The sequence below is a fragment of the Rhamphochromis sp. 'chilingali' genome (assembly GCF_963969265.1).
Source record: "Rhamphochromis sp. 'chilingali' genome assembly, chromosome: 22".
NCBI lineage: Eukaryota > Metazoa > Chordata > Actinopteri > Cichliformes > Cichlidae > Rhamphochromis > Rhamphochromis sp. 'chilingali'.
The window spans coordinates 1,834,364-1,848,083 of NC_137950.1; the positions used below are offsets into that span (position 1 = coordinate 1,834,364).

The 13,720-nt window shown below is 44.5% G+C and overlaps 1 protein-coding gene across 1 annotated transcript; it reads right to left on the reverse strand.

Annotated features, from left to right (window-relative positions):
- Window positions 1–108: 108 nt before the first annotated feature.
- Window positions 109–13,691, reverse strand: lrrc45 (leucine rich repeat containing 45). Its single transcript, XM_080873106.1, has 18 exons — window positions 13,540–13,691; window positions 12,828–13,113; window positions 12,329–12,390; window positions 12,158–12,228; window positions 11,444–11,622; window positions 11,159–11,287; window positions 10,955–11,067; window positions 10,284–10,342; window positions 10,106–10,183; window positions 9,018–9,153; window positions 7,978–8,055; window positions 7,786–7,897; window positions 7,638–7,708; window positions 7,428–7,520; window positions 6,399–6,491; window positions 5,479–5,652; window positions 1,290–1,437; window positions 109–1,143 (listed from the first exon to the last, which is right to left on the reverse strand). The coding sequence occupies exons 2-18, from the start codon at window positions 13,054–13,056 to the stop codon at window positions 944–946; spliced, it is 2,025 nt and encodes a 674-aa protein (XP_080729232.1). The 5' UTR covers window positions 13,057–13,113; window positions 13,540–13,691; the 3' UTR covers window positions 109–943.
- Between the last annotated feature and the right edge of the window lie 29 nt (window positions 13,692–13,720).

The following is a 13,720-nucleotide window of genomic DNA, read 5'->3' on the forward strand; positions in this document are numbered from 1 at the left end:
ATCCCCACCCCAACAACACGCCACACCATCACTACTGTAACCTTATCTGTTAGAATAATCCAGATCAAGCACAATGCATTAACACAAAACAACGCAACGCTGGTTTGTCACTGATAGCAGACCTGAAACACAACAGCTTTATTTGGACTTTCATTATAAAATGTAAAAACAGCAGGTGTCCTGCTCTGCATCAGTGTCTACTCTGTAGTATACAATATTAAGGCATATCTGAACCAAATATCATTTTGACTGTAAACATGTACGTTTACTCAAACTGGATAAATGTGGCAGAAATGACGCTGGCTTGCAGTGAAAGCTAAGTACAGTTTATCACGTGTACTGTGTGAGCGAAGGACATAAAAATGGAAATTTATGACACAAGACCAGGTTCTGATCACAGGACTCCTTCAGCAGCGCTGACCTTCACATGTGGAAGGTCATAGTCACCATGTGCTGGATGTGTGTGAACAGCTGTGTGACTGTGAAACATCTGCAGATGTTTGATGGCTGCCTTGCAGCCTCTGGACTGTTAGAAGTTTTTGAAATCGGTATTTATTCAGACAGCTCTCTCTTCTTCCCCTCAGCCACTGTAAATCCATTCGCTCCATCATTCAGTGAAGCCATAGTTCCTTTTACAAATGCACAGCCGATTCTTATTTTTCATCATGTGAAAACCTTGTTGCTTTCTACTACACTCACTGGAACGTGTGGAAAGTGTTGGCACTTAAAGTGCGCTGTGTATTTATTAAAAGTAGCAATAAAAAAAGAAAGTAGCACACCATTGAACTGAGCACGTCCTGATGAGATTTGTCATTTTTAACATTATGTTAGGTATGGTTATTATTTGCTGAGCACTGATCGTCCACGTCAGAATATTCTTCAGCTCTGTGGAGCTATGCCTGGTCCTGCCCAGTGCGGGAGCCCTGAGAGAGGCCCTGCTGGCTCATTTCTGGAGGCTGCTGTGGTGTCCCAGAGGAGAACCGTGAATGTACGAGAGGACGGCACTCTGCAAATAGCTGGCTCTGTTGGCCTCATCCTCCCTAATCCTATGGATCTCTGCCTCCTTCAGCCGCAGCTTCTCCAACATGGAAGACATCTCGCTCTCTTTGTCCAGAAGAGCCTCCCTGTGGTTACTACTCAGCACTACAAGAGGGCAAACCGGAGAGAGAACAGCATGAAAGAGAGCAGCACAGAATCAAGTCACACTGTTGCTTCCAGACAGTCCTGGCACAAAGACGCAAAGTTTATGTAAAGTTTAAAAGTAACCGGAACAAAAGCGGACGGCGAACCTTTAAGCTCTCTTTCCAGAGCGCTGATCTTTTCTTTAAGTGCTCCCTGTGCCGTCCTCTCTGCCTGGAGATGTCCAATCTGCTCCTGCAGCTCCACCCTCACCCGGCTCACCTCAGCCACCTTCTCCTGGTCTTTGCAGCACAGCTCCTGTAAGAGCACAGCACCCCTCATTTATCACTTCAGATTAGGCCAATTTACTTCAGCGTTTCAGGCTCTGACAGTAACTGTTCGAGTCAGTGTACAGATTTGTCCCTGCTCCAACATCTTTAATTCAATTCAATTTCAGTTATTTCTCTTTTTAGATTTTATTTAAATTTTAGAACAATTCAAAGCCAATGAAAAAATTCTTTCTATGTGTGGAAACAACTTCTCTTCCACAGCTCTTGGTGCTGCATTCTGGATTCAGGACAAGGAATCAGTCAGAAATCTTTTCTTTATTTTCAGCTCCACTGCGAGTCAGGAGCTTCCCTACTTTAGACAATGCTGTTCAGATGAAAGAAGGCAGACTGTTTACTGTTACAGGACAAAAGTTCCTGCAGGCTTCCTCACAGTGTCACTGGAGGTCCACGTCACAGTGTTTACAGACCACATGCCTCTGAAACGGACTCATGAATGAATATAAGTAGCACTTTGCTGATAGGTTACTTTCATTCATTCATAAGCACGGTGGTGCAGTGGTTAGCGCTGCTGCTTCACAGAGTTCGATTCCACCTCCTGGCCGGGCCTTTCTGTGTGGAGCAGGGGTCTCGAACTCCAGGCCTCGAGGGCCGGTGTCCTGCAGCTTTTAGATGCGTCCTCGATCCAACACAGCTGATTTAAATGGCTAAATGACCTCAACATGTCCAGAGGTTCTCCAGAGGCCTGGTAATGAACTCATCATTAGATTCAGGCGTGTTGACCCAGGGTGAGATCTAAAACCTGCAGGACACCAGCCCTCGATGCCTGGAGTTCAACACCCCTATATGTGGCCTTTGGTTCGGTCTGCTACATCAGTCACCAGCCTGCACAGATGCTTGGCTGTATGCAGCCAACACTATGGTAGCTGTGCTTTCAGGGCTGCTCCTGTCTTCTGGTTTCCTGTTGACACAAGCTAGCTGTATATCTAGCATCACCGAGGTTTACTGCCTACAAAGAAATGAAGGAGACAAAATCATAACATTGATGTATCATTTATGGAGCTATGCTCGGGTATTAAAGTAGGTGCAATGGTCCAGAATGGCAATTTTGGTGTAGATGTCCAAACATGGTGGTTGCAGTGCTTCAGCATCAAGCTAGCACTGCAGCAGAGGAGTGTGCATGAAGGCAGAGCAAATCAGTCAAGATAGCTTGTGTTAGATCAAATCAAAGAGCAGTAAACCTCAGAGCAGCAGCGGCACAGGTCAGCTGATCACAGCCTGCAGACAAAGAAGACCTGCTGCAGCTCACAACAGCAACATGGAGCCAGTACTGCCAGTCTTTGACCCCGACTGGACTCGTTAGGGCTGGGTATCATCACTGATTTCTAGAATCGATTCGATCCACGATTTGATTCAATTCTATTCTATTGGAATCGGGGAAATTTTGCCTCAGACAGTCAGAAATATTATAATCCAGGTCATGCATCAGTACATTTCCATGTTTTTATATCTATCAAAAGAAAGCTGACACTTGTGAGACTTTATCAAAGGTGTGAGCATCACAGCAGAGGCCTTTGTGTCAAAGTGACTGAGGATAAAACACAGAAAAGCATGAAGGAGATTTTCCTGGCCTGGTTTTTTATAGCCGATGACCGTAAAATATTCTGCAGTAGATCAAAAACGAAAGAAAACCATTAATCAACATATGAACATAGGGCTGCTCGATTATGGCAAAAATGATAATCACGATTATTTTCACTGAAATTGAGATCGCGATTATTTGACGATATTTATTTAACCCTTTAAGACCGACCATAGAACCAAGTCCGCCAGAGCTTATATTATTTTTTTACATGTTGTAGTGCCATTTGTGGGAGCATTTCAAGTTGCTATACAACTGTTATAGCCCATATTTTAATAATATGTATGCATTAAGTCCATAGTAACTACATTAATTGCAAAAAAGTGCAATAAACTACAAAAAAATTGAAAATCGTTTTTGTTTTTTTTTTACATATATTTCTACTTGGAGAAATTTAAGGGTTTATCCCTCAAAACTTTAAATACAAAAAAGTTGCAAAAAATAGTTTACAACAACAGGAAACTTATTTTGAGTGTCTTCATAGTTTTATTTTGGAGATACAGCAATTTTTATATACTGCAGGAAAAACAAAAAACAATCCTATGATGCAAATTTGCAAAGAAAACAGCAGGTGCATCAAAATAAACTATTTCCAGCTGTGGAATTCGAGTTCTAAGCATCACAGAAACTATTCAGAAAGGTCAAACATGACCAGTATAGGCTTTTAAGACCTACGAGTAAAAAACTACAATTTCCGCGAAAATGACGTCACTTCCGGTTTCGGCCAGGAAATGGCGGACATGCGACAGTTCGCGCTGACGTCTGTTTCACTGTGGGAAGTGTTACGAACAGCTGATGGATCGGCAAAGCGTGTTTCTGGAATATTATGTTTTTGTTCCTGCAAGCGCTTTTTATGCAATTTATGTGGAAGGAAACCGTGACCGAGGACAAGCTGATGGCATCAGATGTAAGTACAACTCCTCCGGTTTCATATGCAAAACAAATTATTGTGCTAGCTTACACGGTTCCGGTTCTACAGGGATTTAAAAATAGTTACACAACACGGAGCGTGCTGCTCTGACCGGCTTTAAAGGGTTAACAATGACTTTAAAAAATAATATAACATAGTGTGCAACACCACTGAAGTTTTTTTACCTCTCTTTTCAACCAGCGGCAGTCACTCTCCTCTCCAAATAACTTCTGCTTAGCTTTCCGAGCTTCCCTCGGGTCCTCTTAATCAGCGGTCTCCAACCTTTTTTGCGCCACGGACGGTTTATGCAATATTTTCACGGACCGGCCTTTAAGGTGTCGCGGATAAATGAGGGAGGGGCTAATAATCGGCTCAGTCATTTTTAATGATCGTTGAAAGCCCAGATCGTAATCGTGATTAAAATTCGATTAATTGAGCAGCCCTATATGAACATGACCTGATGCTGCTGACGTGAAGCAGAGCAAAGTTACAGCAGTTTTATTACAGACACAGCTGAGCGTTTTGCAATTTTGCATAATTTTAAATAAGTTCAGGAGCCCATGGAAGAGCAGAAATGAGGCTTTCTTGTCGGAAGTAAGTAAAAGGAAAAAAAACAGCCTGTAAACAACTTGTGCAATAAGCAAACGAATAATGCAGAAAACAGCTTTTTAGACGGGAAACTACAGACAGAGAGAGAGAGAGAGAGAGCTGTGCATGAAGTGAGATTTTATCCTGGTGGAAGCAAAACAGCAAAAGTCCGAGTTGTTGTCGTTTATGTGAAGCGTAGTTTGGATCTTCTTTTGCTGCTGGTTCGGTCAATAATGTTTGGAGAGAGATCAAACCAACAGCTTTAGAATCAGCTCAAAAAGGGCGTGAACACAAAGCTCGACCCGCCGAAACATCAGAATCAGCGAGCTGTCGGCTTTCAGCCCCGACCGTGCCGTCGGTGAGAAAGTCACATCGCGTTTACGTCTCTGTGCAGAAGCCTGTTCCTGCTCTCATTCACTGTTTTAGCTGTTTGGTGGTTGAAATGTTGTGAGGTTTAACCTGAGATTCTGGCGTTTCGGGCAAAAATAAATTTATATTTAAAAATTGATTCAGGATTTTAATGAATTGATATCACGTTATCCAAGCCAGAATCGATTTTAATCGATGAATCGATTATAAAGACCCACCTCTAGTGCTCATTTCTCTGTTTAGATGTGGAGGCAGAGGTTTTACTTTTATGTGCTAATATTATTTGATTGTAATGATAACAGAGCATGAGCTTCAGTTAGCTCTCCACAAAAGCATCTGGCAGTAATGTCCTACTCTGAGTACGTTTCAGAGCCTGTACTGTTTCACTGTTACTGAGTAACGTTTAACACAAGTATGGAAACACTGTGTGTACTTTAGCCACCTCTGCTGGTGGGAGTTAGAGGTGTGGCAGCTGAAACCTGTTCTAGGCCCAAACTCTGCTGTAGATACAGGAGCTACAGTGGGAGTGGTGTTTGTACAACAGGCAGCTGGTGCATCCTGACCTGCTGCAGCTCCTCTATCCTGCGTCGTAGTCCGTCCATCTCGATGCTCTGCTGGCTGTTCTTGGCCTGCAGCTCAGAGATGGTCTGTTTCTGCTGGGAACAGTGCAGCTGGACCTCCTGCAGGGATGAACGCACCGAGCGCAGCTTCTCCTCCAAGGACGACGCGTGCTCCTGCTGCTCAGAGGAATCAACACAGAAGGAAATGCTGTGGAGGGTCTTTCTCAGGTATTAGAGTCCAGCTATTACAGGTGACAGTGCTTTTTAACATTAGGGAAACTTACAATATGATGCAATCCCAATACGTTGCCCATATTGATTTTCTGATCAGTTGTGTGATAAACCAACAAATCTGTGTAACTAAAGGAGAGAGCGTTTATTCTACAGAGGAGCCTGTGGAGTCAGTTTGCCTCCCCAGGTTTCTTTGTCTTTGCCACTTCAGCGAGCTTGTGCTCACTGTACGTCAAAATATTCATATATTAAATAAAATATGGTGCAGTTTGCATTTAACCCATTCATGAGGAATGATCACGTGGAGCAATGATTCATTCGTCTCTGCCTGATGCTGTGACTGCAGGGTCACTGCAGGTCAAAGCAAAAAGACGTTTTTACTCAGCTTAGAACATTTTCATTAATTTAAGGACTGAGGTCATTTTAAGGATGATTTAGATTTAGAGATTCACTCACACACACACACACACACACACACACACTGACAGCATGATGACAGTTGGGTCGGTGGGGTTCAGCCACGCTCTGCTTTTCCTCAGAGCTCTGAGTAAATGACTCGTCCTGCTAGTCAAAGACAAAGTGGTGGGTGGAGAAAGAAAAGTACGGCCACCGGAGTGGAGATGCTCGTTCTCCACTCACCACCTTTGAAAACTTAGGTTGTGAGTCGGTAAGTGACCAAAGTTTGAACTCACCTCTTCCAAACGCACTTGGGCTCGCACTCTTCCCAGCTCCTCCTCTGCCTGGGCCCTTTCTGCCACAAACGCTGCTTTAGCTTTACTCAGTTCCTGGAACAGATGAGACGACAGATTATCATGAGAAACACATTCGGGGTGATTCGTTAACTCCCACTCTGGGTGTAGGATTAAGAGTTCCACTTCACTGTCATTCATTCTGTAGAAATGCTCCCAGATTACAGGGAAACTGTTTTATTAAACTGTGTGCAGCAGCTGTGGTTTTATCATTGTCCTCTGCAGTACCAAGGTGTCCCATGCTCTCTACAGTCACCTTCAGTTTGGCCTGATAACTGGGAAATTCCCTGGTGCCAAAGAGATGTTTGCTTGTGGATTTGAATAACTGTCTGGAATATACAGTTAGGGAAAGTTGACCCTTCAATCCTTAAATAAACAGAGACTCACTGAACCTTAAATATAGTAAAGAAACAAAATTAAATTCAGGCTCTGTGTTAAAGCTCGTACATCCCTGGATGTGTCACTACTTCAGGTAATGTATATATCTTCCATTCACAATATGACAGATCAAAATCAGAGACACTCCAGTTTTGGATCCGTTCGATACTGTCGACCATAATATCCTATTAGAGCGATTAGAACATGCTGTAGGTATTACAGGTACTGTGCTGCAGTGGTTTGTATCATATCTATCTAATAGACTCCAGTTTGTGCATGTAAATGGAGAGTCCTCTTCACACACTGAGGTTAATTATGGAGTTCCACAGGGTTCAGTGCTAGGACCAATTCTGTTTACATTATACATGCTTCCCTTAGGCAGCATCATTAGAAGACATAGCATACATTTACACTGCTATGCAGATGACACCCAGCTCTATCTGTCCATGAAGCCAGATGATACAAGAGTGTATCTTATGTGGTATGCCAAGTTCCTCCGTCACAGATTTGGGCGATGTAACACGCATCCCTTTGATTGTGGTAAACATAAATACTTGTATGTTGCGTTGCAGTTAGAGTGGTGCGAGCTCGGACCTCCTCCAGTTGTATCCGCTGTCCCTCCAGTTTGAAAATGCGATCCTGCAGGGCCCGCTCACTTTCTTCCAGATGTCGGTTTATATGCTCCACCTTCACAGGAACATAAACTTTCAGTAACTGATGTTGTTAAAATGACCCCATCTATTAAAACATTTTGCTCTTATTTTGATTCCTCTACGTGGCGCTGTGTGCCACCCAACAGCACACCTCTTTCTGCCGGAGACCGTCCATGTCATCCAGGGCTTGCTTGGACCGTCGCTTCTCTGATTCCAAACGGTCTGTCAGACACACAGGAAATCTCTGCTGCCGTTCACATTACAAAAGGACTTTATATGTTCATAGCTGATAACGTTACCTTCAGCCTGTGCTAGTCGCAGCTTGAGCTCAGCTGTGCTGGTGGTCAGCTCCTGCTTCAGCTCAAAGATCAGCTGCTGCTGAGACTTACACCTGCGCTCCATCTCCTCCACCTAACACACACACCGTCATCCCAGAGTGCTCACAGTGCAAATACCAAAGTGCAAATGATGTGAAAAGACAGGCCTCGTACGTTATTCTTCAGCTGACCGTTGGTGTCTGTCAGGCTCTGGATGTCTCTGAGGAGTTTTCCCTGTCTCAGTACAGCGTCCTACAGAAGGACGGAGAAGAGGTGACAGTAACACACACACACACACACACACACACACACACACGTCACACACGCACGTCACACACACACACGCACACGCACGCCACACACGTCACACACACGTCACACACACACACGTCACACACACGTCACACAGACACACAGACACACACATTATATGTCATGTGTATTTTTTTTTATTCTTATTCTTTTATTTATTTATATATATATATATATATATATATATATATATATATATATATAAATAAAAGAATAAGAATAAAAAAAATACACATGACATATAATGCAAGGAGGTATTTCTGTAGTCTATTGATACTAGATAGTGGGAGAGGGGTGGGATTAAATAAGCTTCTTCCTGCTCCTTTTTGAACATGAACGTTATTTGGAGTTGTGGTTGCTCGTTTTCCTTTTGTTTTGCTTTGTTCATTTGTCTCTTTTAATTCTATTTTGTTGTACTTTTTCAACATGTTCAAAATAAAGATTCAATCAAATCAAATCAAATGATATGTCCGTCTGTGCCAGTCCTCCTCAGCCACCTTAGGAAGAGGAGCCACTGTCTTGCTGTTTTGTGAGCAGCAAACATCATCACTGTTTATTCTCACCAGCAGAAGCAGCTGACTCTCTCCACCTCAGGCTCTCGGCTCCATTGTCTCTATGTGATGTGGTCATGCAGCCACTTTTAAAGCAGGACTGGATCCATTATTCCTCACAAACCAGTGTCAAACCTCCTTTTTGTCTCTATGGTCACTGAACATTACTGCGAAAAAAGAAAGCTGACGGCATTGTTGGGCTTTCAGCAGCACTATAACACCATCTGTTCTGCATGATGTCTGCTGACTCTGTGAGCTCATCGGCCACGTAGCATGTACATGCCGGTCATGTGTTTCAGCTTGTTTATGAGTGTCCTACCATTGAAAGGTAAAGCTGCCATCACTCTGTACCTCGTGCTCTTTCTTCCTCGCTTTGCTGTGTTGTTCCCTCTGTTCTTCTTTCTCAGCTTTCAGTCGAGACAGCAGCTCTCCCATGTTTTGGTTTTTCTGCTCAGAGAGTGCGAGGGCAGCTTCTGTCATCTGCAGCCTGCACAACAACAGATGATGCTGTTAAACGCATGTTTGAGGCCCCGGTTACACCGATCTTTAATCTCTGACTACCAAACTCGAATCAGCTAATCCTTTGTCCAAACTGACGTCTGTGCCAAGTCTTGAGACTTTCCTGCAAACTTCCTCAGAATGACATCGCTGTCATGAAAATAGGACAAACAAAGAACTGCTATCATGTTGGGATACTGGAAACCATAATCGTCATCGATCATCCCAGTGTCCTAACGCATCAGAGCTTCTGCGTTTGCAGAGTGGCTCATAATAAAGGTGTTGGTTAGAAGGAGAGGAGGGCTGGACTCCCTCTTGTTTCTCTTGTTCTCTGCTGGCAGAAATAACTCCTCTGCCTTTTGCATAACTGTCCACCGCTCTCCTCAGCTTGCTGACTTTTTTGGCCGTGGCTTCATGCAAAAATCCTTCAGTTGCAAGATGTCTGGGGGCATTTTTGCATGTGCTGTGTTTTTCCAGATGTATCCACAGCATTTGAAAGCTGTGACCTTGAAGTAAGTCAGAACCCTGCGTTTCTGCTAGATTGTAAACGAAATCCAGGCAGTTATTTGGACAACGATCACTTCAGTGCTCAGTGGGACTCAAACCCACACGTCAAAAACAAACAACGTTCTGTGACTCTGTAACAAAGTTTATGTGAAGAGCTTTCCTGTGACACGTTACTCCACACCTGCTGGGCACACGTACAGTTTGACAGCATTACAACCTATTGTTCACACGCAGCAGCACGACACGACTGGCTAACTGGGGGAGGGGCTTAGAACTCTCCGTGGATTTCAGCATTTTTTTGAGTGCCAAGTCTCCTGATATAAAGTGATCCTCGTGCTTTCTTCTTGTATGACTGCAGCAGCCACATATACGAGCAGCTGTCTTCTCACACAGCTGTTTGCTGGACGAGGACTGATGGAGGAGGAAACGATTACTTTGCGGTGAGAGAGTTGACAGCGGACTTTCTCTCGTTCAGAGCTTCCTGGAGTTGGCCGATCTGACTGGAGGTTGACCTGATGACAGAGAGAAAGTCACAGAATCATAAGAGGATGCAGGTGTCCCCACACACCATCTTCCAGGCTATTGGCCAATGGCCACAGAGTCACCGCTCACCTACTGGAGCGCCCCATCTCGTCCCTCTGCCTGTCTATGGTCTCCATCAGGCTCAGGAACTGAAACAAAAGTTAGAAATAAAAAACTGTATTTAATCTGAGTAGGTTATCTGGACATTACTGTGGTTCATTATGACTCACAGAAATATCTGACTACACGTTACAAATTTGTGTAGACAACCGTGAAGATATCAGACTCCCTCAACCCTCGCTCCACCGTTATCAGCTTAGTCCAAACGTTAACCTGATTTGTACCGATATGTGTGTCTTGGCTATTTATGGGATTCACTTTGGTATGGACACTGAGCTGGAACTAGGCTGTGTGTCCACTACGTGATGAGAAACAGCTGCACTCACCTCTCGAGTGCAAATTGCTTTTTGACATTGATCTGTTTGCATTTGTCTCTTTGGAAAAGTAAATAAAGGTGCATCACTACACAGAAAATAAACCTTTACAGAATCCATCCTGTGGTCTGTGGATCTGTAACCACAGTGGGCTATAGCTACAAGAGTGCATGCACTGGGATTTCCTACTGGTGGTGCAAGTGCTGGGAGGATCAGAAGTCCCGTATTCAGACAGGTTGTAGACTTCTGATCGCTTCTCTGGGAGAAATGTTTCTTGGAGGTGAATGGCTGACCTGTGGTGTCTGCAGTTCGGGAATGCGAGGTTACCTGCCGGCCCTTCTCCTCCTTCAGTGTTTGAATCTCCTTGCTGAGGACCTGTGTGCGGCTGCGACTCTCCCTCAGGGTGGACCGCCTGTCTGAGTTGTGCCCTGTGGCCTGCTCTGAAAGGTAAAGATGGCTCTCAGCGTGACCATGTTATAGTAACGCTAACGAAGCCATACTGCTAGCGTTACGACCTCAGGTAGGACTTACCGAGAGCTTTCAGCGTGTCACTGGGAATGTTGTTCCCAGCCATCTCCAGCTGCACTATGCTCTTGTTGTTCTGAAGTGCCTCCAGCATGGACCTGCCTCCCAGCAGACCAATATTGTTCCACCTCAGATCTGAGAGAGGTAAGAGGAGTTAGCATGGACCATGTGCTGATGACAACAGCAGCCTCTACAACCTAAACTTATGATGCTGCCATACGACGGAGGCTGCTCTTAAAAGCTGTTCTCTACCGAACAACACGGTACATGACGTTAACCAGTTAGAGTCACCTAGAACTTCCAGTGTGCTGTTGCGTTTGAGTGCCAGAGCGAGCGCCGACGCTCCATGGTGGTTGATTTGATTGTTGCGCAGGTCCAGCTGCGTCAGCGCGCAGTTGGAAACTAAACCGCTGCAGAAGAGCGAGAAAGCTTCGTCCCACACGCCCAACGCATTCCACTCCAGCACCAGCCTGCAAAAACCAAACACTGCCAGTTAATTAGGGACACTCTTCAGTGCTCACACTATGTGCTGACAGGTTCCTGCAATGATCAGAAATGCGTGATACGACTGGGTCACGTTTCTGCTGTCTCTCTGATGGGTTTGTTTTGTTTTCAGTATGATGTCCCACACTACAGGCTGTCTGCTCTTACTTTCATGTCAGGTGTTTGAAAATCGCTTTAATTCCCACAAATGCAATATTTTTGTTCACATCTTGGTTGTTTGATTGAAACTCATTTGTGGTGAAATACAAAGTGTCAGAGTGTTTCTCACCAAAAACAGAAGTGACTACAGCGGTTTTTGTGTGGTTAACTCAACTACTAAATATTCTGTGTGATCACTAAAGTGTCTGCGTGTCTCTACACTCAGCCTGTGGGCTTTCACAGGTCTCCCGCTGTTAAAAGACAGCTTACGATCTGTAGTTGTAAACCGGTGCTACACAACTATTAACCTCCATAAGGGAAAGAAATGAAATGGCACACAGACAGGAAAAGCATGAGTCTTACCTGCGCAGCGTCTTGTTTTGTGCCAACAACTGTCCCAGCACCTCAGCTCCTGATGATCTCAGGTTATTCCCCTGTGAACAATAAAAACACAACCTAAGGACACACAGACATTGTGCAATAAGATAAAACTAGTGTCACCGTGTGTGGAGAGTCTAATTTGGGAGCTGGTACCTTCAGATCCAGGACTTTGACAGTCGTGTTGTCAAACAGTCCACTGAGGAGCACTCTGGCACCTGAGAGTCACACACAGCACAGTGACTAACACATCCTGAGTCACAATATTTACCAGAGCAGCAAATGTGGTTTATTATGCTAATGAGAAAAGAGATCTATATGAATGTGCTCCATTTCTCTGTTTGTTTGTTGCATTTAAAAAAGACTGCTTGCATTTATCCTTCTAATTCAAGCAGAGAAAACTCTGTAAATGTGAAGATGTGTTCAGGATCAGAACCAAAGGACTTTGTTGACAGCATCTGTGTGATATGTAGCCTAACACACTCGCTCTGATAGTTTTATCAATCATCAGACTGACTAAAGTACGTTAAATAGACGTGCCGCAGCAGAGTGACTCGGGCAGGGCCACCTCACTGCATCGTTGACATCAACGAGCACCATACACTTGCACATACTGTATAATTCTCCACATTACATAAAGACTGTCCTCACGCACCCTCCTCGCTGAGCATGCAGTCACTGAGTGACACCTCAGTAAAGACAGTATCCTTATGGAAGGCCTTAGCCAGCACTGAGCAGGTATCTGCAGACAGGCTCTGTCCACTCAGGTCCAGTCTGGAGCCCTGAGCAGACCTGCTCTCCTGGAGCTGAGCTACAACACCCTCCTGAGGCTCCACGCCTCCCTCCTTACACAGACGGAGGTATATCCGCCTGAAATCCTCCATCCAGGCTCTGCAGACTCCTGATCATCTGACGAGCAGAGCTTTCCGTCCTCAGACCAACTGGTGAAAAGAAGGAGAGACAAAAGTTGCTACTGCTGCTATCTATACATGTGCTGTTGATTTTCTTTGCATCAAAGATAAACGCATTAATCAATAACGAAAACGCCGAGCTTTTGCTGAATTTAAGAAAGAATTGACGATCACACGACACTGACTCAACTGTAACCACTGCAGCGACCAGCCCGCACAGCTGTGTGCATTTAGAGCGGACTGACGTGTATTTTACATGGTAGCTTGTAACAGGCAGAGCCACGCTGAGCAGCCAGTTTTGAATGAAAGTGACGCGAGGAGCTATCTCCACGCGAGTCAGAGGCTCGCGCGGGACAATCAAATCTTCAACCGATGATCAGAGTAAGGAGGCGTTTAAACCGGATGTCGTGACTAGCGATCAAAATAATAATTACAGGTTAAGATAAAAACACAGACCTCCACCAAAACTGTCGTCCTGACAGTTATTGTTGTCGTAGCTCGACCAGCTGACAGAAGAAGGAAACCAGGGCACAGAGTAACTAGGAAGTGTTTGGCGCAAAGCATTTTGGTCAACGTAGTTTCGAAAAAATCTTTATTTATCTAACTGTTTGTTGGTTTTTATCAGGCCTGATCTGTG